General features: G+C 40.9%; 1 protein-coding gene across 18 annotated transcripts in view; it reads right to left on the bottom strand.

Annotated features, from left to right (window-relative positions):
* The window catches only part of jakmip3 (Janus kinase and microtubule interacting protein 3), a 383,498-nt gene that overhangs the window by 143,390 nt on the left and 212,402 nt on the right, over nt 1-27,706 (bottom strand). For all 18 annotated transcript variants that reach the window (XM_072557642.1, XM_072557643.1, XM_072557644.1 and 15 more), the window contains 4 exons: nt 14,252-14,383; nt 10,977-11,012; nt 9,984-10,043; nt 5,720-5,848 (listed from right to left, as the gene is read on the bottom strand). In XM_072557642.1, coding sequence (XP_072413743.1) covers nt 5,720-5,848; nt 9,984-10,043; nt 10,977-11,012; nt 14,252-14,383 — 357 coding nt within the window. The remainder of the gene's footprint in view (nt 1-5,719; nt 5,849-9,983; nt 10,044-10,976; nt 11,013-14,251; nt 14,384-27,706) is intronic.

Below are 27,706 nucleotides of genomic sequence, written 5' to 3'. Positions count from 1 at the left end.
CTTGTTTGGATAGCGAGGATACCCCTTCATGAATCATTCTGGAATGCCATTCGGGTAAGGTACAGTGTTTTTAACATGAGTAAAGGTAGGCATGAATATGCAAAAAATTAGCATAAACTCTTTGGAACTGTCTAAAACAATAGTCAAAAGTACTAAAAGGAACTATCAAAGTTATTAATGGATTTGTTAGCAGACCTGTCAAAGGGAACTGCCAGACATTTAAAGAACCTAAAACCTTGCCCTTTAAATATCTGAAAGAAAAAGAATTGTCTACAATATTAGGAAAGAAATGAATTTCTTGCTCATTCACTCTATTGGTATAAGTCTGAGGGTAATCATAACTGGTTTAGTGTTGCATGGACGACTTTACTTCTTACATGAATGACTTAACAACCCTCCGTCATCTCAATCAGCTGCCTGCCATTTCACCAGGTAGTTGTAGACTGTTTGAAGTAAGGCTATGAATTTCCGTGATTCTTTTTAATAAGGTGTTAGTGAATTTTTATCAATGAGTATGCTTTTCTTTTCATAGTGAATGCTTCAATTGACACACAAGAACACTATTTTATCTCATCTCAAAATGAGTCCTGAGGTGTACCCAGTGTGGATACTGGATGAGTTGACACAGTCAGTGTCAGGGAAAAGTTGACGTGTGGGGGGGGCAATGAGCTGGCATTAGTTGGACTAAACCATAGGGATTAAATATGGCCATGTGGGGTGGGTGAATGGGCATAGATTTGCATGGACAATATGGGGGTTACAGAGTCATGGACTCCCACAATGACCCTCTGAAGAGCATCCCACTCAGACCCACCCCTTTGTCCTATCCCTGTAATCATGCATCCCCCCGGCCAACCCACCTAGCCTGCATATCCCTCGACACTATGGGGGATTTAGCATGGCCAATCTACCTAGCCTGCACACCTTTGGGCCGTGGGAGGAAATCAGAGCACCCAGTGGAAATTCATTCAGACAAGGGGAGAATGTGCAAACTCCACACAGACAGTCACCCAAGGGTGGAATTGAACGAGAGTCCCTGGTGTTGTGAGGTAGCAGTGCTAACCACTGAGCCACCGTGCTACTGAGACTTCGCCCCCGGGTGGCCTCAAGCTACAAACCGTCCGGCTGACTGTTGAACACACTGACAAATTGTGCCACAGAAATCATAGGATTGGGGGGCATGAGGTGGCAAATGTTGGCATGGATAGGGCATGGGGTGAGTAATGAGAGACTGAGGACAAAAGGGCTATTTTGTGGTTTATTCGTTGTTTTGCCCAAATTTTCCAAGTAGTCCCAAAGCACCAAGGTTTACCTTTTACCCAGACTGCCTCTGTACCTGTCAGCCTCCATAATCATTAGAACCTGACTACCGTATCTCTGGGTTTGCAGAGTTTCGAATTATCCCGACACTCCTTTTCTGATCGCAGAGAAAAACCACAAGCTGTTCTGACCATTCAGTAGAATTGATGATCAAAATCAAAGTCCTTTGACTGGCTTGACAGTCAGATATTGATAGAACAGAGCTAGACTAATAGAAATGGAAGAAAGTGTCCAGACAGAAAGGAAAATTAACCAGATCCATGTAAATATGTAGCATAAAAATAGAATTAAAAAAAAACTGTCAAATGATATTCTTGTTAAACATATACAGTCAAGGAAAGATACTTTTTTTTAAACATGTTAATAACTCTGGTGATGTCATCAAGTTAATATTTTTTGGTTTCAATTACTGTAAAGCAAGTCTTGCAGAATTTCACAGTTTGTCGATAACGATTTTTGTGATATTATTCTGGTGTATTATATAAGTATACAATTTTACATTTTCATTGATGTTAATCCTTTCAGTAGAGGAAGAGAGTGTGAATATTCTCGATGCCTGTCTGCTGACCCTCTGTGTCTGCCAGGGTTGGGGGGGGGGGGGGGGGGAGGTGAGGAAGAGGTGTAAATAAAGTTGTTCAACACTTGCTAACAGCAGTTGAGCATTGGATTGTCCTTTCTCTCAGTGTAACACTACAACAAATGCAAACACTAAACAAAGTGGCCAGCAAGTTGAAGAATCCAAACCTGGCAAAAAAAAGGGCAATGGTGCATTGGCAAAGGTGGTTACTGATTCCTAAATAAGTGTTTGTTTTTTCATGAGCCCTTGGGTGAGTGCTATTTCTTTTTAATGAAATAGTTGGTATTCTTTCAGGAATGCACTGCTACACTGCCATCCTGTGGCAAATTATGAACTCTACAGCCAGAACAGTCTCCAAGAGTTGGGCCTAGAAATTGGGTTGCACTAGCTTACCAGCGTGAGTCAGTTATGAAGACTTTGTCAGAAGGGGTAGATCCAAAGCATGAGAAAGACAAACAACCAATACCAGACTGAAAGGACTTTAATACTATCAGTGATGCAGCAGCATTCTGGTACAGGGCGGTCTGCTATAATGCAACAGTTGGGTTCCTCTGCAATCTCATGTGATAGAAAATCGCTCTATGGAAAACCGCTATAGAAAATCACGCTGTAGAAGATTGCTACAGAGAACTGCTATACCCGTTCAGCAGAAAGTTCATGTTATCCAAACAGTGTCCCCAGTCGTGTTACAGCGAATTAATGCTGATGAACCACATGTTATACCAGAACGATGTGCATACCACTTCAGGGAAAATGGGACATGCAGTCAGGAAGCAGCTAGATAACCAGGACTGCACAGAAAGTGATTGGGAGGGATGAGGTGAATGGTACTATCTTACAGACAGTAGAGGAATGCACAAACTGTCCCAATTGGGAAGTCTTGGGTGCTTCTAAGGCCTCTGGGTTTTGGAACTTGAACGTCGTTTGGAGTTATTATGGTGCATCTACAAGGGCGAGAATAACATGGATAACATCTTAATTGAAGTGGTCATACCACAGGTTCAGAGAGTGCAAGCAGAAAAGGACTGAGGAGACTGGGACTACACTTGTTGGAATTTAGAAGAATGAAGGGGGATCTCATAGAAACATATAAAATTATGGCGGGAATAGATAAGATAGAAGCAAGGATTGAAACTTGACCATATCTCAACATAAGGGGGAGCAGATTTAGGACTGAGTTGAGAAGGAACTTCTTCACCTGAAGTGTTAGGAATGTGTGGAATTCCCTGCCCAGTGAAGCAGTTGAGGCAAACTCATTGAATGTTTTTAACCCAACTGATTTTTGAACAGTCAAGGAATTAAGGTTGTGGTGAATGGGTGGGTAAGTGGAGCTGTGGTCATAAAAAGGTCAAAATGATCTTATTGAATGACGGAGCCAGATGGTCCAGTCCTGCTCCTAGTTCTTGTTCTTATGAGTGACTGCCAGATAGTCTATGGGGACTCTTGCATTACCTGCCTGATCATGAGTCCATTTCATTCACGAAGTGAATTTTCCTTTTGGATACAGGTGAGGCCAGTAGTTCCTTAGAGGACTGTAGCCACAGCCAAGTCTATTCCACCACAAATGGCTCAGCTGCACAGGAATGGAGGAAGAGAAGAGCAAGGATAGAAGTAGGGGATTCTATAGTTCAGGACACAGATGCCAGTCTTGAGGATATCCTTGTAGGGGAAAGAGTTAATAACTAGAGGTGATAGTCCACTTTGACACCAAAGACAAGATTAAAAAAAAGAGATGAGGTCCCAAAAGCAGATTTTTCAAAGCTGGGAAAGAGCTTAAAAAGTCATTCAAAGGCAGTGATCTCCAAATTACTCCCTGTGCCACAAGAGAGTGAGCATAGAAATAGAAATGATACAGTAAATTAATAGGTGGCTGAAGAGCTTTAGGTTTCTGAGGCAGCAGGATCAGTTCTGGGACAGGTTAAGACATGTTTAAGGACAATAGGTTAAACTATAACAAGAATGGGACCAATAACCTCACCAGGAAATTTGCCAGTGTTGGTGGGTGGGGGAGATTTAAACAAGCTTGACAAAAGCAGGGAACCTGAGAGAGAATTCAAAAAGGAGCAAATCAAATCTTGTCATGATAGGAAGAAAAATAATAAGTGAAATTGGAAGGCAGCAGAACCAAAACATCAAATTATGTCAAAATCTGGAAAAAAAATGTTAAAAAGCCAAAACTGAAGGCACTCTACACGACTGCATATGGCCTTCCCAAAAATGCATTGACAGTACAAATAGATGTAAATGTGGATGATATAATGTCTACTACAGAGATATGATTGTATGATAACCAAGACTGGGAACTAAGAATATTTAAAGGTATTCAACAATGAGGAATGACAGCAAAAAGATCAAAAGTAGGTGGGGGAGCACTGTTAATAAAGGACGATTAGCACATTAGTGGTTTACGATCTTGTTTGAAGGGTCAAGATGTAGAATCAGGTGTGGTGGAGCTAAGAAACAAAAACGGGCAGCAAATATTGTCGGGACTCATTTATCAGCTTCAAAACTGTAATAATAATGCCAGACATAGGATAAATCAGGAAATTAGATGTGCTCATATCTTAACAGTGGGGTGAACCTAATTATCACTAATGCTGTGGAGGACAAGTTTCTGGAAAGTATATGAAATGGTTTTGGATAACACTATGTTCAGTAATTAAATGGGGAATGAGCTGTTTAGAGTCATAGGGATGTACAGAATAGAAACAGACCCTTCACGCCAATTCGTCTGTGCCAACCAAATATCCTAAATTAATCTAGTCCTATTTGCCAGTATTTGGCCCATATCCCTCTAAGCCCTTCCTATTCATATATCCATCCTGATGTATTTTAAATGCTGTAATTGTACCAGCCTCCACCACTTCTTCAGGCTGCCCATTCCATACACTCACCACTATCTATGTGAAAAAGTTGCTTCTTAGGTCCCTCTTCAATCTTTCCCCTTTCACCTTAAACTTCTTTGATTAAATGGGCATTGAGAAAGTTAAAACAAATAATCCTGTTGCAAAGATGTGTTGAGAGAAAACTAATCATGATATCAAAAAATTTAATGTTATGATTTAAAGTGATGTTATTCAATCTGAAACGAGGATCTTAAACTGAAACAAAGGAAACTGATGATATGAGTGGCAAATTGCTGTGGTAGTTTAGGAATCATCTTTAAAGAGCATGATGGCAATGGTTAACATTTTTAAAAATTAATATACATTGTTCAATACATATGCATAAATCTGAGGCACAAAGAAACTCAGAAGTAAAAGTCAGTCAACTGTGGTTAACAAGAGAGATTAATGTTTATCTTAAATCAAAGGATTTAAGGTAAGGTTGACGTAAAATTAGTAAACTTGAGGATCGGGAGCATTTTAAAATTCAGCAAAGGGTAATCAAGAAACTGATAAAGAGAAAATAGAATATGAAAGTAAACTGCAAAAACTCATAAGTACAAACTGTAAACATTTCTATAGATACGCAAAAATAGATATATAATGTAAAAAGATTAGCAAAACAAGCTCCTATTTACAGGCAAAGGCAGAAGAATCAGTTCCAGCAACACTCAAGAAGATCAAAAGCATCTAGGAGCAACCCATTTAATTGACACCCCATCCACCAATATTCATAATTTAATATTCATTCCCCTTCACCACTAAAACACAGTGGCAGCAGTGTGTGCCATCTATAAAATGCACTGCATTTGTCTACTAAGGCTCTGACCAGAGCCTTTCAAATGTGCAACCTCCACTAGCTCACTTTAATGGTGGCTGCAATCTCAGTAAAAGCCTATTGTCATATTGAAGAAGGGATCAATCTAGTTTATATCACCTCATCCAGATCATCTTCAGGAGTACAAGGGGTTCGATCTGTCTTATCAGTTTGGTAGGAAATGGATGAACCATCAGAATCCAGTGAGGCTTCATCATCGTATCCAAAAAAGGTCTCCACAACTGGCTTCTGTAGATTACAAATTTAAGACTCATTAATGCATGGAACATGAGCAAGCAAATGGCAAGAAAAGTGAATCAAACTTTAATTAGATTTTTTAACAAGTATCAAGAGCTAGGAATGATCTTCATCTCACAACGTTGAGATTTCTATTGATTTCTACACAGAAGTATATTATAGAGTCATACAGCTGTACAGTCTAACTCATCAATGCTGACCAGATACCCTAAATAATTCTAGTCCCATTTGCCAGCTTTTGGCCAATATCCCTCTAAACCTTTCCTATTCATGTCCCCATCTAGATGCTTTTTAAATATTGTAATTGTACCAACCTCCACCACTCCCTCTGGAAGCTTATTCTATACATGCACTATCCTCTGCATGAAAAACACTTGCCCCTTAGGACCCTTTCAAATCTTTCCCCTTTTATCTTAATCTATGCCCTCTAGTTTTGGACTCCCCTATCCTGGGAAAAAGACCTTGGCTATTCACCCTATCCATGCCTCTCCTGATTTTATAAACTTCCATAAAGTCACCCCTCAGCCTCCGACACTCCAGGAAAAGTAGCCCCAGCCTATTCAGCCTCTAAGTATCTTTGGACTTGAAGTTCAGTATAAGAAAAAAAAGAGTAAGAACGTTTGCCCTTTCTATTAGTTATTTAAGGGGCTTTGGAGCAAGGATTTGATACCTATTGTTCTTGTGATGTTTAATAGGAACGGAATGATTTTAGGGACATGCCATCTTTTGTTTTTATTTGTGTCCACAGAGAGGCAGCACTGAGCATTCCTGACATTTCAGTCCTGGATGATCAAATTTGACTAATTTTCAATAATGATACAAATCAAGTATCAATCAATCAAATTCTTTTTTGGATCTACTGAAAATACTGAAATATAAGCAGAAAATCTGAACATAATAGATTTTTGGTAACAGTGAAATAGTATTTGAAGATCATTGCTCAATATTTTCTTAATGGTAGCTGAGTAAAGATATTTCTTATTTAAAAATAAAATAAACTAAAACTGAATAAATTTCTTTTCTTTCTTGTATCTGCAAGTAAAGGTTTTACTGTTTTCTGTTAAAATCACCTAATTTTCATTCCAACCATAAATATTGCCAAATGTATTAAAAAGAAATACATTGAGCAGGAGAAATGTATTGGCTATTCTACATTATAATCCAGATATTAGAAAGTATTGCATCACTTTCTAGTGCAGAAGTGGCATGTGTGTGTATGTCTGTGTGTGTGTGTGTGTGTGTGTGTATATTTACGCTCGCACATGCGCCTCAATGTCGGATCAGGGTCTGGAAGTCTAAGGGGTCAGGGTGAGGGGTGTGCGGTAAGTTGTGGGTCAATTGAATAGCAGTTGGACTAATTATTTCAACATTTCCTGACTAACTGTTTACTTAACTTCAGCAGAACCTTCCAAATTCTCCAATCTAAACGGTGAATTACTCAGCATGATCTTCAATTTTCCAGGCAATTCCTTTGTAATCTACTACAGCAGGGATTTTATGGCATCCCCATGTGCTACTCCCATGTACACTTCAGGAACATTTATCTGACCATCAGAAGATCAGTGGCAATATGTTGTATTTAAAGCTTACATAACTGCATGTTTCCTTATGTTCCTAAAGAATTAGTTTCAGCCTATATAATACTACAGGATGCAGATTATATGAATCTCTTTCGGATCTTTTGTAGAAAGTCATCCAAATAATATGGATATTTGTACACCGGAACAGGGTTTAAAATGTGTAAGTGGACTTAAGGGAATGTCTGCAGGTCATTTTGTCAGTCAGGGTTATATGCAAGGAATCAGTCTGATATGACCAGATGAAACTCCCCATAATTCTGGAAATGCATTGCACATCAAGGAGCGTTTTAAAAACAAACGGTCAAGCTGGAAATTTTCATCTATTCTTTTTTTCAGTATTAGTGCACTCTGGGAGTTTTGTTTCTCATCAATAGTTAGTTATGTAGTTTATCAGTGAGTAATAGGGTTAAACACTAAGGCTAAATATATCATCTTGAAAAACAGGATTCAAAGTCCAAGGATCTTGGTCTAGATATTACATGTCACCACCATGTGTGCTTTTGACAGAAGGGGATGTAATATAGGTCAGTGATTATCCCTCAAACTCACCCTCACAATAGGGAGAGTGGGCAGGTGCTGAAATTGGGAGCCCTCCTGTGAAATGTAAATCAATAATCAATTAAGTATCAATTTCATTCCTTTCAAACTCAGCTGAGCCCTATATTATACTAACACACTGTTTCGAAACAGTTTCTCCCCTACCATTGCTAGAATACTGAATGGACTCACAAACTCATAACATTCGCCCATACCCGTGTTTTTGTTTTTGCCGCTGTTTACCTATTATTTACATTTCTATGCTATTTTACTCTGTGATCTGCCTGTATTGCTCGCAAGACAAAGCTTTTCACTGTGCCTCAGTACACGTGACAATAAATTCAATTCAGTTCAATTCAATTCATTGCCACAGTAGGTGTGATGAGGCAGAAGTGGGATTCCTTTCTGTTGTAAAGTGTTCAAAGTCATAGGATGAAAGAGTGACCTTTGCCCATCAAAGCTACCTCCTCCCTGAGGAGTTAAAGATCTCCCTGAACTAAGCACCCTGATTTAACCTTATTCCTGAACCCATCGAGCCTTCTACCTGGGCCTTGCCCACTCTGGAACTCACTATACACCAACTGGGCCCACCCACAGCGCTTAATGGCTTTAGTGAAGGGTTATTATTGGCCTGTCAGCACCCATCATAATTCATTCTCAATTTACAGCAAGGACAAAAAATGACACTTGTTTATTTTGTGAAAGAAAACTCTCAAAATTCGGAGAAATTCAACAGTTTTCAGTTTCTAACCAGTACTTTGCTCCAATTAGTATATTTGAGTTCTGTGAGATTGATACTTGAAATCTTGGCACTTTGTGTACATTAGTTTTTGGGTATTAGGATGAGGGAAAAGAGGCAGAGACTTATAACATTCTATCTCCTTTGTGATTAGCACACACTCCCAGAGGTGTATCTGGAATGGGCAGGAAGTTCCTCCTAGATATTCTGGATTGTATATTCATTATGCGGGATGAATATTATGTCAGCACATCTCACAAGGAAAGTGTACACTATCTATTGTGGACCTAACATTTCAAATTAGAAGATTGACCACTATCTGCTCAAATGTCCATAAAGCTAACGGGTGAATTTTACAGACAGATGGAATTCACTGCAGAACTGGCAGTCATTGGGCAACTGATTTCCAATGATTATGATGGGGTTTCTCTCTGACCCGCTATCATAGGCTGTTTAAGGTTGACAGCAACACATAACTTGCATGGCACAAACTAAATGTGTGCCAATTCCAAACAGTCGTGTTGTTTGGTAATTAGCCCTAAATGTTGAAAATAAAGCTGAATAAGGAAGACTGTCAAATCTAGCCTAAGCAAAGACAGACACTTAATTCAGCCTACTGCAGTTTTAAAAAAAGCGGTGTCAGATCTTAATGTTGCAAACATAAAATGTCATGTTGTGGAGGTGCCAGTGTTGGACTGGGTGGACAAAGTTAAAACTTACACAACAGCCGGTTCTAGTCCAACAGGTTTATTTGGAAGCGCTAGCTATCGAGGTGCTGCCCCTTAATCAGGTGGTTGCCAACCTGATGAAGGAGCGACGCTCCGAAAGCTAGTGCTTCCAAATAAACCTGTTGGACTATAACCTGGTGTTGTGTGGTTTTTAACACAAAATGCTGTATTTAAGGTTTATATTTGCAAAGTCAATGACACATTTCCTTTTTGGTTGAATTGCCTTTAACTTACATACATTTGTTTGAAATAGTTTACATGCACGTTTTTTGAGATGTTTTGCAGGAAGTAATCTGATGCTTGAATGCTTAAGTGAAGGTTACACTTCGCAAGTGAACTTAGGTGAACTCCCACAGGATATTACATCAGTTAGGCTTTGTATACAACAAATCGGGAGTGATGCAGACACAGGAAAGTTCCTGTCCTTTTCTTTAAAAGAGCTTAAAACATTCCAATTTTTTATGTCAATTACAAATTGTCTTCTGTTTCCACATTGAACTACTAATCACTCTCTGAAGGGGATAGCAGCCCGTTGATATTACCTTGCTTGATTTTGTAACTTTCTTCCTCTGTTTTCTGTAATGTAGAAGCTTATCCCGATCCTGCAAACAAAGCAGACGGAGTTGATTCAAAAATAAAATAGTCCAAAATGTCATCTCATAGTGTAAGATTACAATCCCTTTTCAGCACTAATTAAACATGTGGACTAATTAAATTTACAAGATTAGACTGAAGTTTTATTCAGGCATCTGAAATTTTAATTGCTGATTCATTGTCTGCATTACTTTCACCAATGTTATAAATAAAACTCAACAACATTTCCAATTATATCATATTAAATGTTTCCTTGACTAAATATTTACCACTTCCAACACCCCCAACCCCTCTTGACCCTGTACCACAAATGAGTCAAGGAAGTAGAGGTCCATGCACAGATGTTTGAGATCAGGAACTTCTCTGAGATCAGATTTTATGATGAAGATTTGTTGAACCTTTCATACTTGATAGTGATTCAAATCTCTAAATTACTGGATTTTGAAGAATCTTTAAATCCTAATGCATTTTGGATGACTTATGAAGAAAACAGTCCTGAGCAATTCTGACCTATGCATAGGTACTTGGCTTGTCACTGCACCATACTTAAAGATCAGGATATCGATGGGTAGGGGTGAACATAATATTAGAAACCATTCTCTCTCAGTATTTGGAGCTTGCTTTAGAACCATCTGCTTTGGACTAGACTTTATTTCAAGAATTTAGTGAGAAGGCTTGGTTTGCTGATTTCTTCCCAGCTACAAAAATATTTCTGTTGGTGTAATTATGATGATTCAGAAGTATATAATTCCCCACTTTGCTTGCAGGTATATAAAGAACATCCTCTAACATTAGCATCTTCATCCTGCTGAAAGAACATAGCCAGGGCTGGAGAGAACTTTGGGATACCCAGGATGTCACATTTCTCAGAAACCAATGTCAATCACACTGTGTGTACTTCTGACTCCTTTGAACTAAACATATTGGATTCTGTTACTTACTATGACACTCTTGACATAACCGGCTGTCTCCAATGCCTATAAAAGAAATTTAAAATTGCGGCAGTGATCAGAAAATGACAGTGACTGTAAAGCAAAAGGCAAGGTAAAAGTGTCATAATTAGAAACATGGAGAAGTGCCATTCTTTTACTGATTTCTTTCTTGTTGGCTTCATGTATTCACGATGTCACACTGAAACTAGACTTTCCAAAGTTGGAATTCAAAATATTTCATTCATTTGGCAGGAAGCCAGGATAATACCTCGCACTGACATGGCAGGCTTAATAAAGAACAAACACTTTCAACAGACTGACAGATTGGGTTAACAACAGTGGAAACCGTAGCATTCAAATCACAGCTTTAATTAAACAAAACATGCCAGGCACTTCATAAAGCAAGCAATGAATAAATTAGAAACAAAAACACCAAAAATTGCCGGCAAAGCTCAGCAGGTCTGGCAGCATCTGTGGAGAGAAATCAAAGTTAATGGTTCGTGTCCAATAAAGCCACATTTTATGCCAGCAACATTAAGAACTGCCACTATTTCTTTTTTTAAACTGCAGTACGCTGAAATTAGGTGTCTGGCTTTGCTTAGGCTAGATCAACTTTATTTTAAATATAGAGTCATAGAGTTGTACAGCACAGAAACTGACCCTTCGATTCAACTCATCCAGATATCCTAAATTAATTGCGTGTCACTGAACCTGAAACGTTAACTCTCGATTTCTCTCCACAGATGCTGCCAGACCTGCTCAGCTTTTCCAGCTATTTCTGTTTTTGTTTCTGATTTCCGGCATCTTTTGGTTTTTAATGAATAAATTAGGACAGAGACACATTTGTAGCAGAGCCAACTGGATAGAACATCAGACAAAGAAGCAGGCCAGAGTCGAAGAGTGTGGCGCTGGAAAAGCACAGCCAGTCAGGCAGCATCCAAAGAGCAGGACAGTCAATGTTTTGAGCATAAGCTTGTGCCCGAAACGTCAACTCTCCCGCTCCTCGTATGCTGCCTGACCAGCTGTGATTTTCCAGCACCACACTTGTCAACTCTGATCTCTAGCATCTGCAGTTCTCACTTTCTCTAAACAAGCAGGCCCATCCAGTCTAAGGGGAAGGTTTTTAAAGTCATAGTCAAAGTGGGGAAAAAAAAGTGTTTAGGCAATTAATTCCAGTGTGAATGATGGGCTGTATCAATAATAGTAGAGAGTGGTTTAGTACGTCTACATAGTGCCATGAAAAGACAGAATACCAGCTAGTACTTGGGGAAAGTGGAATTCACAAAGATAGGCTTAAGGTAGGAGTGATTTGTTAATGTGAGCAAAGATTTAGCCATCAGTGCCCTAAAGGTTGGGGAACCAGTGGAGATGGCTAAGAAAGAATGGAATCAAAAACAGAAATTGCTGGAGAAACTCAACATCCTGAGATCCACACTTTGTACAGTGGTGCACTGCACTCTCGCTCTCCACCAGCACTGCCTCACGCTATCTCAAAGCTGGCCTGCACTGCAGTTCCACTTCATTCTCTGGCACATTCAACAGTTGAACAAGAAACGTTTCCTCTTCCTTTTAGACATTAAAGCTTTGCCAGACTCAGAGGTTCGACAGCAATTTCTGTTTTTGCTTTAGATTTCCAGCATCCAGAGTTCTTTATTTTATTATAGAACTGAGAGATTTGTGAATCTTAATCTTGGACAGGATGGAGGCAAGACACTCCCAGGAACTTCAGTGTCTGGATTAATATTAAGCACTTCAGCTACAAACAGTAGTATGCTTTCATCAGTGTGTCATGCTTCAAGTGGTCCTTGTTAGGTTGGAGTTTGAGACCTTTATACCCTCAGGTCGTATGCTATGATTCACTAATGATATCATGAACATACCTCTTAAAGATATACTGCATATGAACTCAGTTGTAACAAAACACCAAGATTCCCCAAGAAATGTTACTCCATTCAAACATTTTTTTGTTTTTTTTCAGCAGTGGAGTAATAAAATAATCTAATTTGGAAGTGCTGGTGTTGGACTGGGGTGAACAAAGTTAAAAATCACACAATACCAGGTTAAAGTCCAACAGGTTTATTTGGAAGTACTAGCTTTTGGAATGCTGGTCCTTCATCAGGTAGCTGCGGCCTAATGAAGGAGCAGCGCTCTGAATGCTAGTGCTTCCAAATACACCTGTTGGACTCTAACCTGGGGTTGTGCGATTTTTAACTTTGTTCACCCCAGTCCAACACCAGCATCTCCAAATCATGACTACCATCGACACCACTAATGGCTGGCTCAAAGTGCAAAGGATTTCCAAGAAGATCATACATATCGCCACAGACACTCCACGACTACCTGATGAAGGAGCAGCGCTCCAAAAGCTAGTGCTTCTAAGTAAACCTGTTGGACTATAACCTGGTGTTGTGTGATTTTTAACTTTATAACAATCTGAGTAATCCACAAAACACCTGCAGGCCTGGGAGACTTGAAGCAACATTCAGATATTACTTTCTCCAACCATGGCTTCAGGGTTAAACTAACACAACATTGGGCCATACAAATGCATCAAAAATGAAAAGACAAGGGCAGCTTGTCCTTGGAGGTGTGCTGCATCAGTTACCTGTCAACAAAAACCTAACCCTAACCCTAATGCTTTTGATGTACAAATGAGAATCAATAATATTAACCAATATGTGACAAAATCATAAATGTCCAATCTAGTTTTTTTCCACTTAACTACATCAGATGAAATATTCCACTCTACTGCACTGTGCATTAATGAATATGGATCAGAACTTTGCAGAGTTGGTTAATAATGTGAGTACTGCAGTGGAAAAGCAGTTACAAAATGACCACCAATTCGATGTGGTAGAAGTAACATCGCAGCCAAGCACAATTGTATCCTGCGCTAACATCCAGAGCTGCATATCTTCCAATGGAAGTTTTAGAAAGCAATTTACTAGTTTATTTTTTACCCCTCAAAGCTAGAGAAAGGGGATAACTTTAACTTAGTCAACCCCTATTCCTCTGAAATCAGAAAATCCAGCACAGTCCAGAAACCAAATCTGGGACCTTCTTATTTGCACACCTCAGCAGCAACCATAAAGCAAACCATTTAGTTAACCAGAAATATTTGATCCTGGACAAGTGCTGAATGTGCACGTTAAAAGCTAGTCATTGCAAATTTATTACTTATTGAAAATTATCTGAAGTCAAATCTATGCAAAGGAAACAATTTAATCTGGAAGTAACAATGAAGACAACATTACCCCAATGTATTTAAATAATTGCTTTATTACCTTACTGAGATCATCAATGATATTTTGCTGTTCAATAACTTGCATTCGAAGAAGTTCATTTTCTTTTTCTTCATAACTCTGATCTAGATCATTTAAGGAGCTTGGTCGACGTATAGTCCCCACCTTTTCCTTCTACATAGAGGGTACAATAAAAACAGATGAAAATTAAAACACATTTGAAAGAATTCTTCAAAAGTGTGTTAAACATCCTGCATACATTTTCAGTTTACTTTGTTATGACTTTTGCCTTTCCTTTTCATGGTTCACTACAATTTCCCAGTTTCAAACAGAAGTGGTGAGTCCTGATTTATTTTTTTCATGCCCCCTCCTTGAGAAAACTGAGAATGACCCACATTTAAATTAAACGTCTTAAGGTGTGTGTGGACTATGATGGTAACAGCAGAGTTACAGCCTCACATTGAGAAGTTAAAATATATTTAATAAAGGCAGTAAATGGATTGTCCGTTGATAGGACAATCCATTCTGTTGATTCTGTTCCAAATGCGATCCACCAATGAATTTATAAAGGTTTTGAATCCATCTCATAATGGATAAGAAAGAGGCAGTTTAGTAGGATTTTTAAGATGTTGGAAATTGGAATATCTTTTAAAACTGTGTTCTCTTGTATTCCATATTTTGTATTCGATGTATAGTATGAGATCTCATTTAACTATGTTACAGTCATAACCAGCCTTCCATAAGCATAAACAAAAGATTCATTGGGTGCCAAAAATGTATTTTTGCAAATACATTTTTATTCTTAGAAAGAATGGAAACTAACTTTCAAATGGAGGTGGGCAAGGGAACAGTGTTATCCTAGCATTATCAGTAGCTGTCCATGGTCATTCCTGGAGAGGGTTTACACAGGTGATTGACACAGCACAGTCAGCACCCAAAATAATGTCTATCAACAGTGGTAGGTAGAGAAAGAGGGGGCAAGATGATGCAGGGAAACAAGCCACCATCTTCTTAGGAGAAGACCAGGAGTTCCTCTACATTATCCCAAGGGAAGAACAAAGACTGTCTTCATCAAAGACCACATGAAGTATGGGTGAACACTCCACCACTTCAAAACTGCTGCTTCTCTGATTTACAGCCAGCCTCAGGATTGGTGAAACATTTTCATCTGTCACAGTCGCATAGTTTCTTTCTCTAAGTCACTAAAATATTATATTGAACAGTCAATCCTTAAGAAACTCAATAAACTACCTGAAATTGATACAAATTATCAACTGCCTACATTAGATAACTGTGATTACGAATCCTCCAAAATCAACAAAGGAGGTCATTAATTGCAGCATCAGAGTCTGTTTCTTTGTCTCCTCCAGGAGAAGCCTGCACAGAGAATAAATTGCGTTCAGATCGATATACAGGGCGTGACGACTAGTGCTGAGGGCAGAAACACTCTTCTGTCCAGTGTCAACATCAAGCAGTCCCTCATCCAATTTAAATCTGGATTTAATGTAAAATTGCCTTAACGGGTATATAATCATTCTGGTTGTTATTCACAGAAAAATCAGAAGCAATTCTTCCTGAATGCATTTACAATGTTGCTAGACCCAATCATCAAGGGAATCTTCCTCTGTGTTTCTCAAACAGCAGCTTCAGAAAAAAAAACACCAATCACTGAACTGCTGTGACTTCGCCTTCTCCAGCTCAATCATCTCCATGGTTTGGCTATGTGAAATTCAATCCAGCATCAACCTCTGCTCAATCAGAGATAATCTTCCCTGAAGTTCAGTGGCCAATTTAAAATGGGTTGCCAGCACTCAAAGACAAATAATTTATGAGCAGTTGTTCCAAGTGCTGGGACTCTTGGCAGGGATCAGAGCTCTCATGAATAGTTATAAAATCGAACACTGATTTTCTGCTCATTAATTTTGTGGGATTGAATAAAACAAGGACTCTCAGGCTGGAATTTGCCAACTTTTGAGCTTTTCTCCGCAATGTGTAGAATTATTTCCTTTAGTTTTTACAATTTTTGTTCATTGTTATTTAACTAAGTCTGATCTACATTCCTTAAAGCAAATGCCATCCTTTTGCTGAGGTATTTTTGTGCTCTGACCTTATCCAGAAATTTAAAGTGCTTTTGGTCAGAATTGATTGCGCAGAAAAGTCTTTGAGAAGAATGGCTTTGAGCTTGTCAAAGAGCTTTCCTGGTGGAATTTACACAGCCTTAATTCCGATTTTCTTTCATAATTTGCTCGGGTTAGGATAAATCCAAAATGTCTCTATTTGTAGATCTATGGGCAAGTGAATGTACAAAATTTATATAATTTTGTAGATCAGATCATTAAACCTAATAATTAATAAAAAAGGCAAAGAACTTGAAGGAAGATGGATTAAGTAGCTTTTCACTGATACCTATGAGTTAGTGCTGTAAACCAAGCTGGCAGATAAAAGGAGCAGGAATAATAGTTTTACCTGGGGGGAGGTGGCAGGAAAGGGGGGGGCACAAATACTTGCCAAACACTAAAAACCGGCTGTGATGCAGGCTATGCTGCAAGTCAGTGATCTGAAAGAAGTATCTGCCTGCTGATATGATAAGTCACTGTCACAGACAGTGTTATGACAATCATGGCCATTGTAGACTTCACTTTAATCAATCTGCTCAGATTTATTACAATCTGGAGGTGACGATATTGGACTGGGTTGGACAAGGTCAAAAATCACCATAGCAAGTTACAGTCCAACGGGTTTATTCGGAAACACAAGCTTTCAGAGCACTGCTCCTTCATGACTAGTGCCTGATGAAGGAGCAACGCTCCGAAAAGTAGTCATAGAGTCATAGAAAGCATGCTACAGCATGGAAACAGACAATTTGGTCCAACCTGTCCATGCGGACCAGATATTCCAACCCAATCTAGTCCCACCTGCCAGCACCCGGCCCATATCCCTCCAAACCCTTCCTATTTATATATACGCATCTAAATGCCTCTTAAATGTTGCAATTGTACCAGCTTCCACCACTTCCTCTGGCAGCTCATTCCATACACGTACAACCCTCTGTGTGAAAAGGTTGCCTCTTAGGTCTCTTTTATATCCTCCCCTCTCACCCTAAACCTATACCCTCCAGTTCTGGACTCCCCGACCCCAGGGAAAATTTACCCTATTTGCCTATTTACCCTATCCATGCCCCTCATAATTTTGTAAACCTCTATAAGGTCACCCCTCAGCCACCGATGCTTCAGGGAAAACAGCCCCAGCCTGTTCAGCCTCTCCCTATAACTCAAATCCTCCATCTGTCAACATCCTTAGAATTTTTTTCTGAACTCTTTCAAGTTTCACAACATCTTTACGATAGGAAGGAGACCAGAATTGCACTCAACATTCCAACAGTGGCCTGACCAATGTCCTGTACAGCCGCAACATGACCTCCCAACTCCTGTACTGAATACTCTGACCAATAAAGGAAAGCATACCAAACGCCTTCTTCACTATCCTATCTACCTGCAACTCCACTTTCAAGGAGCTATGAACCTGCACTCCAAGATCTCTTTGTTCAGCAACACTCCCTAGGACTTTACCATTGAGAGTATAAGTAGTGTTTTCAAATAAACCTGTTGGACTATAATGTAGTGTAGAGGCTGGTACAATATCTACATTTAAGAAGCATTTGGATGGGTATATGAATAGGAAGGGTTAGGAGGGATATGGGCCGGGTGCTGGCAGGTGGGACTAGATTGGGTTGGGATATCTGGTCGGCATGGACGGGTTGGACCGAAGGGTCTGTTTCCATGCTGTACATCTCTATGACTCTATGATCAGATTTGTGATGACACACCTCTAAAACAGCACTTCAACCTGAGCCTTCCAGGTCAAAGCTAGGGACAATGCCACTGCACCGCAACAGCCCTACCAAGTTCATTGTAACATGAGAATTTCCATAGGCATATCCATGTAAGATTTTTCAGTGCCATGCTTGGGTCATGTACAGATGTAGCACACAACAGATAGGGGAAAGCACTTGTTGTGACCAGAACTGCTGCTCTGCTCCATATTTCACTCATTTGGAGCACTGAAGTGCAGACATTTTAAAACAAATTGTGAATAAAAGCATAATTATCTTGGCTAAGGGAATTTAATATTATTTTTAATCATCTAAAAAGAAAAGGAAATGATTCATTTTGGAAAGAAAATGAATTTGCCAGTTGTGCTGCATTTTAGACAGTTCTTCCCTCACCAATGCCCCTTTAGGGTTTGATGTGCCACCATTTGGAAAATGTGTTAAGGCTTAATTTGAAGGCTCCTGCTCCTAATTATTTAAGACTATTAGAATAATTGAAACTCCTTTAGGAGACTGAATCACAATATGGCACCAAATCAGTACTGAAGAGAATTAAGGGAACGTTCAACTCTGTTTATCATTGGTTACAAGATCAATAACTAATAAATTCTAGCCTTAACCAGTTATGGAATATTGCAGACTTAACTAGTTCAAAGGCCATGGAGCAAATGTATTAAGTATAGGCCAAAACCATGGAAGGTCATTTGGCTTCATGTTGATGTCCTACTCTATTGTCAAAGTGCATTTTGCAAATCAGAGCATTATGGCATGGATATTGATCTTTTCACAAGTTACAATTAGAAGCACATCTACCTCTATTTTTGGGGTGGCATGGTGGCTCAGTGGTTAGCATCCACCTTGGCATACACCTGGCAGAGAATCTTACCTGGACCCTCAACACCAGCTCCTTAGCCAAGAATACCCAGCAGCAACTCTACTTTCTGCGCAGGCTGAGGAAAGCCCACCTCACACCCCCCGCCCCCTATCATCCTCACCACATTCTACAGAGGGTTCATGGAGAGTAGCCTGAGCTGCTGCATTACTGCCTGGTTCGGGAATTGTACTGTCTCGGATTGTAAGACCTTACAACGGATAGTGAGGACAGCTGAGAAGATCATCAGCGTCTCTCTTTCCTCCATTACAGACATTTATTCCACATGCTGCATCCGAAAGGTGACCAACATTGTGGAAACCCCATACATCCCTCACTCAAACTCTTCTCCCTCCTGCCATCTGCCAGAAGATACCAGAGCATTCGGTGTCTCACAGCCAGACTGTGCAACAGTTTCTTCCCCTGAGCTACCAGGCTCCTTAACACAGTATGATCAGACTCTTTCCAATCTGAAATTCTTTGCACGACTTTGAATTATTATTATTATTATTATCATTAATAATTATTATTTATCATTCTTCTATTACACTGTAAGTTGTATGTTTTGCACTTTTTATGCCGTATATGATTGTGTAGTCTGTGCTGTCCATGTAGCACCCTCGGCTCTGGAGGAATGCTGTCTCGTTTTTACTGTATCCATTGTATATGGTAGAAATGACAAATAAAAAGCTACTCTGCTCTTGATTTGGAGATGTCGGTGTTGGACTGGGTGTACAAAGTTAAAAATCACAGAACACCAGGTTATAGTCCAATAGGTTTGTTTGGAAGCACTAGCTTTCAGAGCGCTGCTCCTTCATGAGGTGGTTGTGGAGTATAAGATTGAAAGACACAGGATTTATAGCAAAAGTTTACAGTGTGACATAACCCATGTGGATGGCCTCAACTGGGATGCTGGGTTCATGTCACACTACAGGTGACCCTATTGCACTATATATATATATATATATATTATATATATACACATACACACACACTCACGCAGACCCTCTCCATATGCTAACATATACACTCCCACACTCTCACCCTCCCACAGACATCTCCCCCTTTACACTCACACACATACACACACTCTTTCACAGTCATAACCCCACCCACCTCACCCACCGCCCTCCTACACACACCCACAATCTCACACACGCATGTATAAGTTTGTGGGGTGAATTTGTACTTGCAGAATTATATTTTATTTTGCTCAAAAACTGCATGAATCCATGTAAGATTCTGTAAACCCGTTTTTTAGATTAGAATCAGTCTGACCATTGTGACAGTCTCACACAGGGCACCTCACACCTTCACTGCATTATCTGGGCTGACATGACATTAATTGTTAAAGTTTACTTAAGAATGTAACTTTTAAAAAAAGTTTTGTGATTTACACATGAAAAAACTGAAGCCAACACGGTCATTCTAAAAGATGAGAGACTTAACAAACAATTCAGGTCTTTTTGAATACATAATTTCAGTTACATCACACTGAAAATAAATTTACGATAAATTCTGTGTCTTACAATCTTATACTCCACAACCACCTGATGAAGGAGCAGCACTCTGAAAGCTAGTGCTTCCAAATAAATCTGTTGGACTATAACCTGGTGCTGTGTGATTTTTAGCTACTCTACTCTAGCACTGCTGCCTCACAGTGCCAGGGACCCGGGTTCGATTCCAGCCTCGGGTGACAGTCTGTATGGAATTTGTACATTCTCTCCGTGTCTGCATGGGTTCCCTCCAAGTGCTCCAGTTTCCTCCCACAGTCCAAAGATGTGCAGGTTAGGTGAATTGGCCACGATAAATTGCCCATAGTGTTCAGGGATGTGTAGGTTAGGTGCATTAGTCAGGGGAAATGTAGAGTAATAGGGTAGGAGGAATGGGTCTGGGTGGGTTACTCTTCAGAGGGTCGGTGTGGATTTATTGGGCCAAAGGGCTTGTTTCCAGACTGTAGGGATTCTAATTCTAACGCAGGATTCTAGTATCACCCTGTAAAGATTTCAAAGTGTACTCGAAATGCATTGAGAGCTTTTATTTTTGAAAAAAAATTTAGAATAAAGCTTCAGGATTAAAATTTATGGTTTGTGACATAAAGAAGCATTCTATACAAAAAGAATAAATTAAACAACCCGCTGGAGGAGCAGGCTCTATAAATATCCCTATCCTCATTGATGGAGGAGCCCAGCACATAAGTGCAAAAGATAAGGCTGATTCATTTGCAACAATCTTCAGTCAGCAGTGCTGAGTGGATGATCCATCTCAGCCTCCTCCAGTGGTCCCCAGCATCACAGAATCCAGTCTTCAGTCAATTCGATTTACTCCATGTGTATCAAGAAACAATTGGAGGCCCTGGATGCTGCAAAGGCTATGGGCCCTGACAGCCTTCCAGCAATAGTACTGAAAACGTGGGCTCCATAACTTGCTGCTTCCCTCACCAAGCTGTTCCAGTGCAGTTACAACACTGACACCCATCCAACAATGTGGAAAATTACCCAGTTATGACCTGTACATAAAAAGCAGGACAATTACCACCCCATCTCGATCATCAATAAAGTGACGGAAGGTGGCATCAGCATTGCTAATAAGCAGCATAGGCACAATGATGACTAGTTTGGGTTTCACCAGGGCCACTATGAAAAATAAAGAGCATGAAAGCATGGGAAGGATGAAAGCATGAAGACCACTGACAATCTGTGGTCTGTGGAAGGCAGGATGGGATAACAATAGTGGAATACACCAATTAGCAGAGTAAGGTTAAGGCCGAAAGGTCACAATGGCAAGCTGAGATAACAGTTAGTAGAGATAGTTTTCCTGTTAAGTGTTATTATGACAGGATTGGAACTATAAATATTTGGGACATGACATTAAAATAGCTAATTAGTGGTTAGTAGAGTCAGCTTGAAGACGATTATAATAGACGGGATAGCTAAATATCTATCATGACAGGTTAGTCTGGAATGGAAGATCACTGTAGCAGAGGTAATAATAAATATCTAATCATGACATTAGGAAAATATTAAATAGGGTCTGGAATAAAGACCATTGTTGCAAAGAGATGCTAATAAATATCTAACCGTGACATTAGAATAACATTAAGTTGAATGTAAAACGAAAGAGATAATGGGAACTAACATCACTGGTTTATTGTGTAGCTAGAGTGAGGTACTTTGATTAATATAGTTGGACATACTGATAAGCTAACAGAAACATGATGATAAAAAATAAAAATCCACAGACCCTGAGGTTCGTGGGCATTCGAGGATCTGCTTTCTCAGTGTCACGGTTTTTTGTTTGCAAATAAAAGACCTTCTTCTTGAAGAACTCTCTGCGTCTCCTGGTGATTCTCTATATTTTCTCCACGACACTACTTAGCTCCTGACCTCATTATACCTGACGAGGGTGTGGACCTGACGAGGGAGTCACGGAGGGAGTGGTCTTTTCGGAATGCTGATAGGGGAGGGGAGGGAAATATGTCCGTGGTGGTATAAGCCCAGTCGCTCCAGTCTTTCAGCTTGAGGTAGTCCCGCCATTCCAGGAATTGACCTCATGAACCTACGCTGCACTCTCTCAATAGCCAGAATGTCTTTCCTCAAATTTGGAGACTAGAACTGCACACAATACTCCAGGTGTGGTCTCACCAGGGCCCTGTACAGCTGCAGAAGAACCTCTTTGCTTCTATACTCAATCCCTCTTGTTATGAAGGCTAGCATGCTATTAGCCTTCTTCATTACCTGCTGTACCTGCATGCTTACCTTCATTGACTGGTGTAGAAGAACACCCAGGTCTCTTTGTACTGCCCCTTTACCTAAATTGATTCCATTTAGGTAGTAATCCACCTTCCTGTTCTTGCCACCAAAGTGGATAACCATACATTTATCCACATTAAACTGCATCTGCCATGCATCTGACCACTCACCTAACCTGTCCAGGTTACTCTGTAATCTCCAAACATCCTCCTCACATTTCACCCTGCCACCCAGCTTAGTATCATCAGCAAATTTGCTAATATTATTACTAATACCATCTTCTATATCATTAATATATATTGTAAAAAAGCTGCAGTCCCAGCACTGATCCCTGCAGTACCCCACTGGTCACTGCCCGCCATTCCGAAATGGAGCCGTTTATCACTAGTCTTTGTTTCCTGTCAGCCAACCAACTTTCAATTCAAGTTAGTACTTTGCCCCCAATACCATGCGCCCTAATTTTGCTCACTAACCTCCTATGTGGGACTTTATCAAAAGCTTTCTGAAAGTCCAGGTACACTACATCTACTGGATCTCCCTCGTCCATCTTCAGAGTTACATCCTCAAAAAATTCCAGAAGATTAGTCAAGCATGATTTCCGCTTCATAAATCCATGCTGACTTTGACCTATCCTGTTACTGTTATCCAGATGTGTCGTAATTTCATCCTTTATAATAGACTCCTACCAAACCCACAACCATTTCCATCTGGAAGGACAAGGGCAGCAGATACGTGGGAACCCCACAACCTTCAAGACCCGTCCAAACAACTCACCATTCTGGCTTAGAAATATATCGCCATTCCTTCACTGTCATGGGTCAAATCCCTGGAATTCCCTCCCTTAAGGCATTGTGGGTCAACCCACAGGAGGTACTCTGCAGCGGCTCAAGAAGGCAGCAAACCACCACCTTCTCAAGGGCAACTAGGGACAGGCAATAAATGCTGACCAGCCAACGACACTCATATCTCACAAATGAATAAAAAGTAATAAATAGCTGAATTAAATAACTAAACAAATTGAAGCTTGATTTGGTGAAGGAATATGTTGAATAAAGAAGATTCCTAGCCACCCCTGTTATTTTTCATTTGTGGGATAGTTTTTGGGATGCCTGGAAGGTTCAGTTCAGGAACAAGAGAGTAGAGTAGATAACTTTTAAGTTATTAATAAGAAATTGATTATAAGGACCTGCTTTATAAGTAGAAGAGAAGACTTGGCGTTTAGATATCCAGTGAAAAAGGACATGTTTAAGGCAAGTCCTGAGATTAATCACTTTGGAATCTTTTGAAGTTCATCCGATGTATACCAACAGCAGATTCACTGTTTTACTGTTTAATGGCAACTATTGCATTTAGTCACTTTATGCTGTGTGTTAATTTATTAAATATGAACAACATATGTACGCATTTGGAATTAGGCTTGCTCTAGTCTTGAAGCATAAAGGCAAAAGGTAACATTTGTAAAAAAAATGCAGATTCATAGGGGACTTCATGTAGTGTCTTTTTTTACTCTTAATATTAATGGGTGAAAGATCATTTGAATTCCCAAGGTGCACTTCAGTTGTATGAAACTGTGAAAAAATACTACTATAATTGTAAATATATCCTTAACAGTACAAAGAATACTGGTCAATAGTCCCAATGCGCACTTATTAATCTCTTGCTGTAGGCTATGGTGGTTTGTAACTTGTCTTTTATGGATTTGTGCCTTAGGCAATTCTCTTTGGTCTCAATAAGGCACATGGAGGTTGGGGGGGGGGGGGGGGGGGGCATTAGGGGAATCAATTAATTAGACATCCATTCATGACATAGTTATCTTCAACCAGACACCATTGTTGTACCATATAATACTTATAAAAATTCTTAACTAGAACAGCTATTAAAAAATCCACAGACAGACTCAACATGCTGGAAGTAAAAAAAATTCAGCTTTCAATTTTCATCCCTGAGGGAGAGATGATGTGCAGTCTGGAGAACTGAGGGCAGAGGGCGGTAGAAAACTTGGAAGACAGTCATATTCAAGGTTAAACTGAAGTGACAGGAAGCAGGAACTTTTCTGAGCCCACCAACACTCTGTCAGATTCCTTTGTGACCATTCGATCCGGAAGAGGGTTTGAACAGTTTCTGGCAATGTGCTGTTCAAGATGGCGACGGAGTAGCACTGCATTCGAGCTCCTGGTCTGGGGCTTGTCCACCTCTGTCTATTTTGTTTGTTTGTTTGTTTGTTTTCCTTTTCAGTTTTGCTGGATTTTTTCTTCTTGAAAAGCCTTTTCTGGCGTCATCAGCAAGGCGGGTGTTGGCCCAGCCTCCTGAGCATGTGCGGCAGTGACAGCAACACAGTTGGCTCCTCCAACATTAGAGCCACGGAAACCCATCAGGAGAAAGCAAGCCCACTGGTGGGAAGAGAGTGAGCCCAGCGCAGGGATTAGAGTGACAGCCCAGTGTGGAGGGAGAGAGTGAGCCCAGCGCAGGGGGTAGAGAGACAACCCAGTGTGGAGGGAGATAATGAGCCCAGCGCAGGGGGTAGACAGACAACCCAGTGCAGAGGGAGAGAGTGAGCCCAGCGCAGGGGGTGGAGAGGCAGCCCGGTGTGGAGGGAGAGAGTGAGCCCAGCGTAATGGGTAGAGAGACAGGCCAGTGCAGAGGGAAAGAATGAGCCCAGCGCAGGGGCTGGAGAGACAGCCCAATGTGGAGGGAGAGAGTGAGCCCAGCGCAGGGGGTAGAGAGACAGGCCAGTGCAGAGGGAGAGAGTAAGCCCTGCACAGGAGGTGGAGAGACAGCCCAGTGCAGCGAGAGAGAGAGAGAGAGAGAGTGAGCCCAGCGCATGGGGGTAGAGAGACAACCCAGTGTGGGGGGAGAGAGTGAGCCCAGTGCAGGGGGTAGAGAGACAGCCAAGTGTAGAGGGAGAGAGTGAGCCCAGCGCAGGGGGTAGAGAGACAGCCCGGTGCAGAGGGAGAGAGACAGGCCAGTGGAGGGGGAGAGTGAGCCCAGCGCAGGGGGTAGAGGAACAGCCCAGTGCAGAAGAGAGAGTGAGCCCAGTGCAGGGTGTAGAGGACAGCCCAGTGCAGAGGGACAGAGACAGCCCACTGCAGAGTGGGAGAGTGAGCCCAGCGCAGGAAGTGGAGAGACAGCCCAGTGCGGAGGGAGAGAGTGAGCCCAGCGCAGGGGATAGAGAGACAGGCCAGTGCGGAAGGAGAAAGTGAGCCAGCGCAGGGAGCAGAGACACAGCCCAGTGCGGAGGGAGAGAGTGAGCCCAGCGCAGGGGATAGAGACACAGCCCAGTGCGGAGGGAGAGAGTGAGCCCAGCGCAGGGGATAGAGGGACAGCACAGTGCGGAGGGAGAGAGTGAGCCCAGCGCAGGGGTTAGAGAGACAGCACAGTGCGGAGGGAGAGAGTGAGCCCAGTGGAGGGGGGAGAGTGAGCCCAGCACAGAGGGAGAGAGTGAGTCCAGTACAGGGTGGTGAGGTGTGGAGGGGAGACAGTGAGGCCAGCATAGGGAGAGAGAGTGAGACCTGCATAGGGAGAGAGAAAGAGAAAGCCCAGGGTGTGAAAGTGAGTCCAGCGCAAGGAGAAAGAGAAAGTGAGCCCAACACGGGGGGACAGAGTGAGCCCAGCAGGGGGAGAAAGAGAGAACTTAGCGCAGGGAGAGAGAGTGTGTGGGTGGGGGGCATTCAGATACTAAAGTTGTGAAATTAAATAATGATTCTTTGAGGCTTTAAGTGCCTCAGCAGAAAAAGAAGTGCTGCTCTTCAAGTTTGCATTGTGATTTGTTAGAATATTTGAGCAGGTCCAGGATAGAAATGTTAGTGAGAGTGCGAGATAGTTTATTGAAAGGGCAAGCAACTGGGAGGTCAGGGCACTCCTCCAGGGGGAGCTGGAGTATTCTGTTCTATTTGCTGCTCACAGTGCAGTCTTCTTTTATTGGCGAGATCAAATACAAACCAGTTTGTGGACCATTTCCCCTCTGTTGATAAGAATGACAAAATATTTTCTAAAATTTGATAAACTAGGTAACTTCATTAAATACGAACATGATCCAGATAGGCAATGGGTAATATTCAAGTGAGAATGCTTGCATTGAAACAAGCTATATGTACCTTTTGCATCAATAACAAGGTGTTAAAGTCTCATAGGGTAGGCCATTGCAAGCTGAGAGAATGTTTCTTTACTCGGAGGCTGGTGAACCTATGGAATTCTTTACTACAAAAGGCTGTGAAAACCAAGTCAAGTGAACATACGTAAGAAAGAAATGGTGAAATTTCTAGACATGTCAAGAGATATGGGGAGAGAACAGGAGCACGGTGTTGAAATAAAGGACCGTGTTGAATTGCAGAGCAGGCTCAGTGAGCTTAAAGGCCTACTCCTGTTCCGATTCTGTATATCCATTGTAAATAAAAAGGCATGATAATGCACAATGTTATTGATAGAGAAAGTATTCATTTTTTAATCGTCTGAGAGAGATTTACAGCTATATTAAGCATATTGTATAACTGATCATACATGTTCTACATAGCTTGTTTAGGAAACAACTATTCATGTACAAGGTCATTGGTATATGATGCATTTTTCCAATGTAGGTACCTCATGCTCCAAAGCTGACATGAAATGCTGATAACTCTGTAATATTGTTCACTGCTGGGATTACCAGCATCTAAGAGTTAAAATGTTAGGGTCTCTCAGCAGATTGGTGAGAAGAGGCCAAGAATTGACTTTAAGAGTCGTGACAGAGATGATCAGATGGGAGAAAATAACTGGCAGCAGTGTCTTTTAAAACAAGCATCTCCTCCACTTGCTAAATGGAAGACAAACAATCCTTTAGTAATCTCTTAAAACTGTCAATCAAACTGTCTACTCTTCCCTCCATTGAAATAAGTGAACCTGGAGCTTTTGAAACTTGGTTAACCATCCTTAATGGACTCAGCTAACATAACAAACCATTACAGCTCACAGACAAAGAAGTCTATTCAAATAGCAAAAACAGATGGCTTTTCTTTTCCAAGCTGCTACATCAGATGGCCTGTCAATCAATGCACGCCAGCAGCAGATGT

Source organism: Chiloscyllium punctatum, chromosome 38 (assembly GCF_047496795.1).
Source record: "Chiloscyllium punctatum isolate Juve2018m chromosome 38, sChiPun1.3, whole genome shotgun sequence".
Taxonomy (NCBI): domain Eukaryota; kingdom Metazoa; phylum Chordata; class Chondrichthyes; order Orectolobiformes; family Hemiscylliidae; genus Chiloscyllium; species Chiloscyllium punctatum.
Note: the sequence above shows the minus strand (reverse complement) of the source record. Positions and strands in the feature narration are given on the sequence as shown.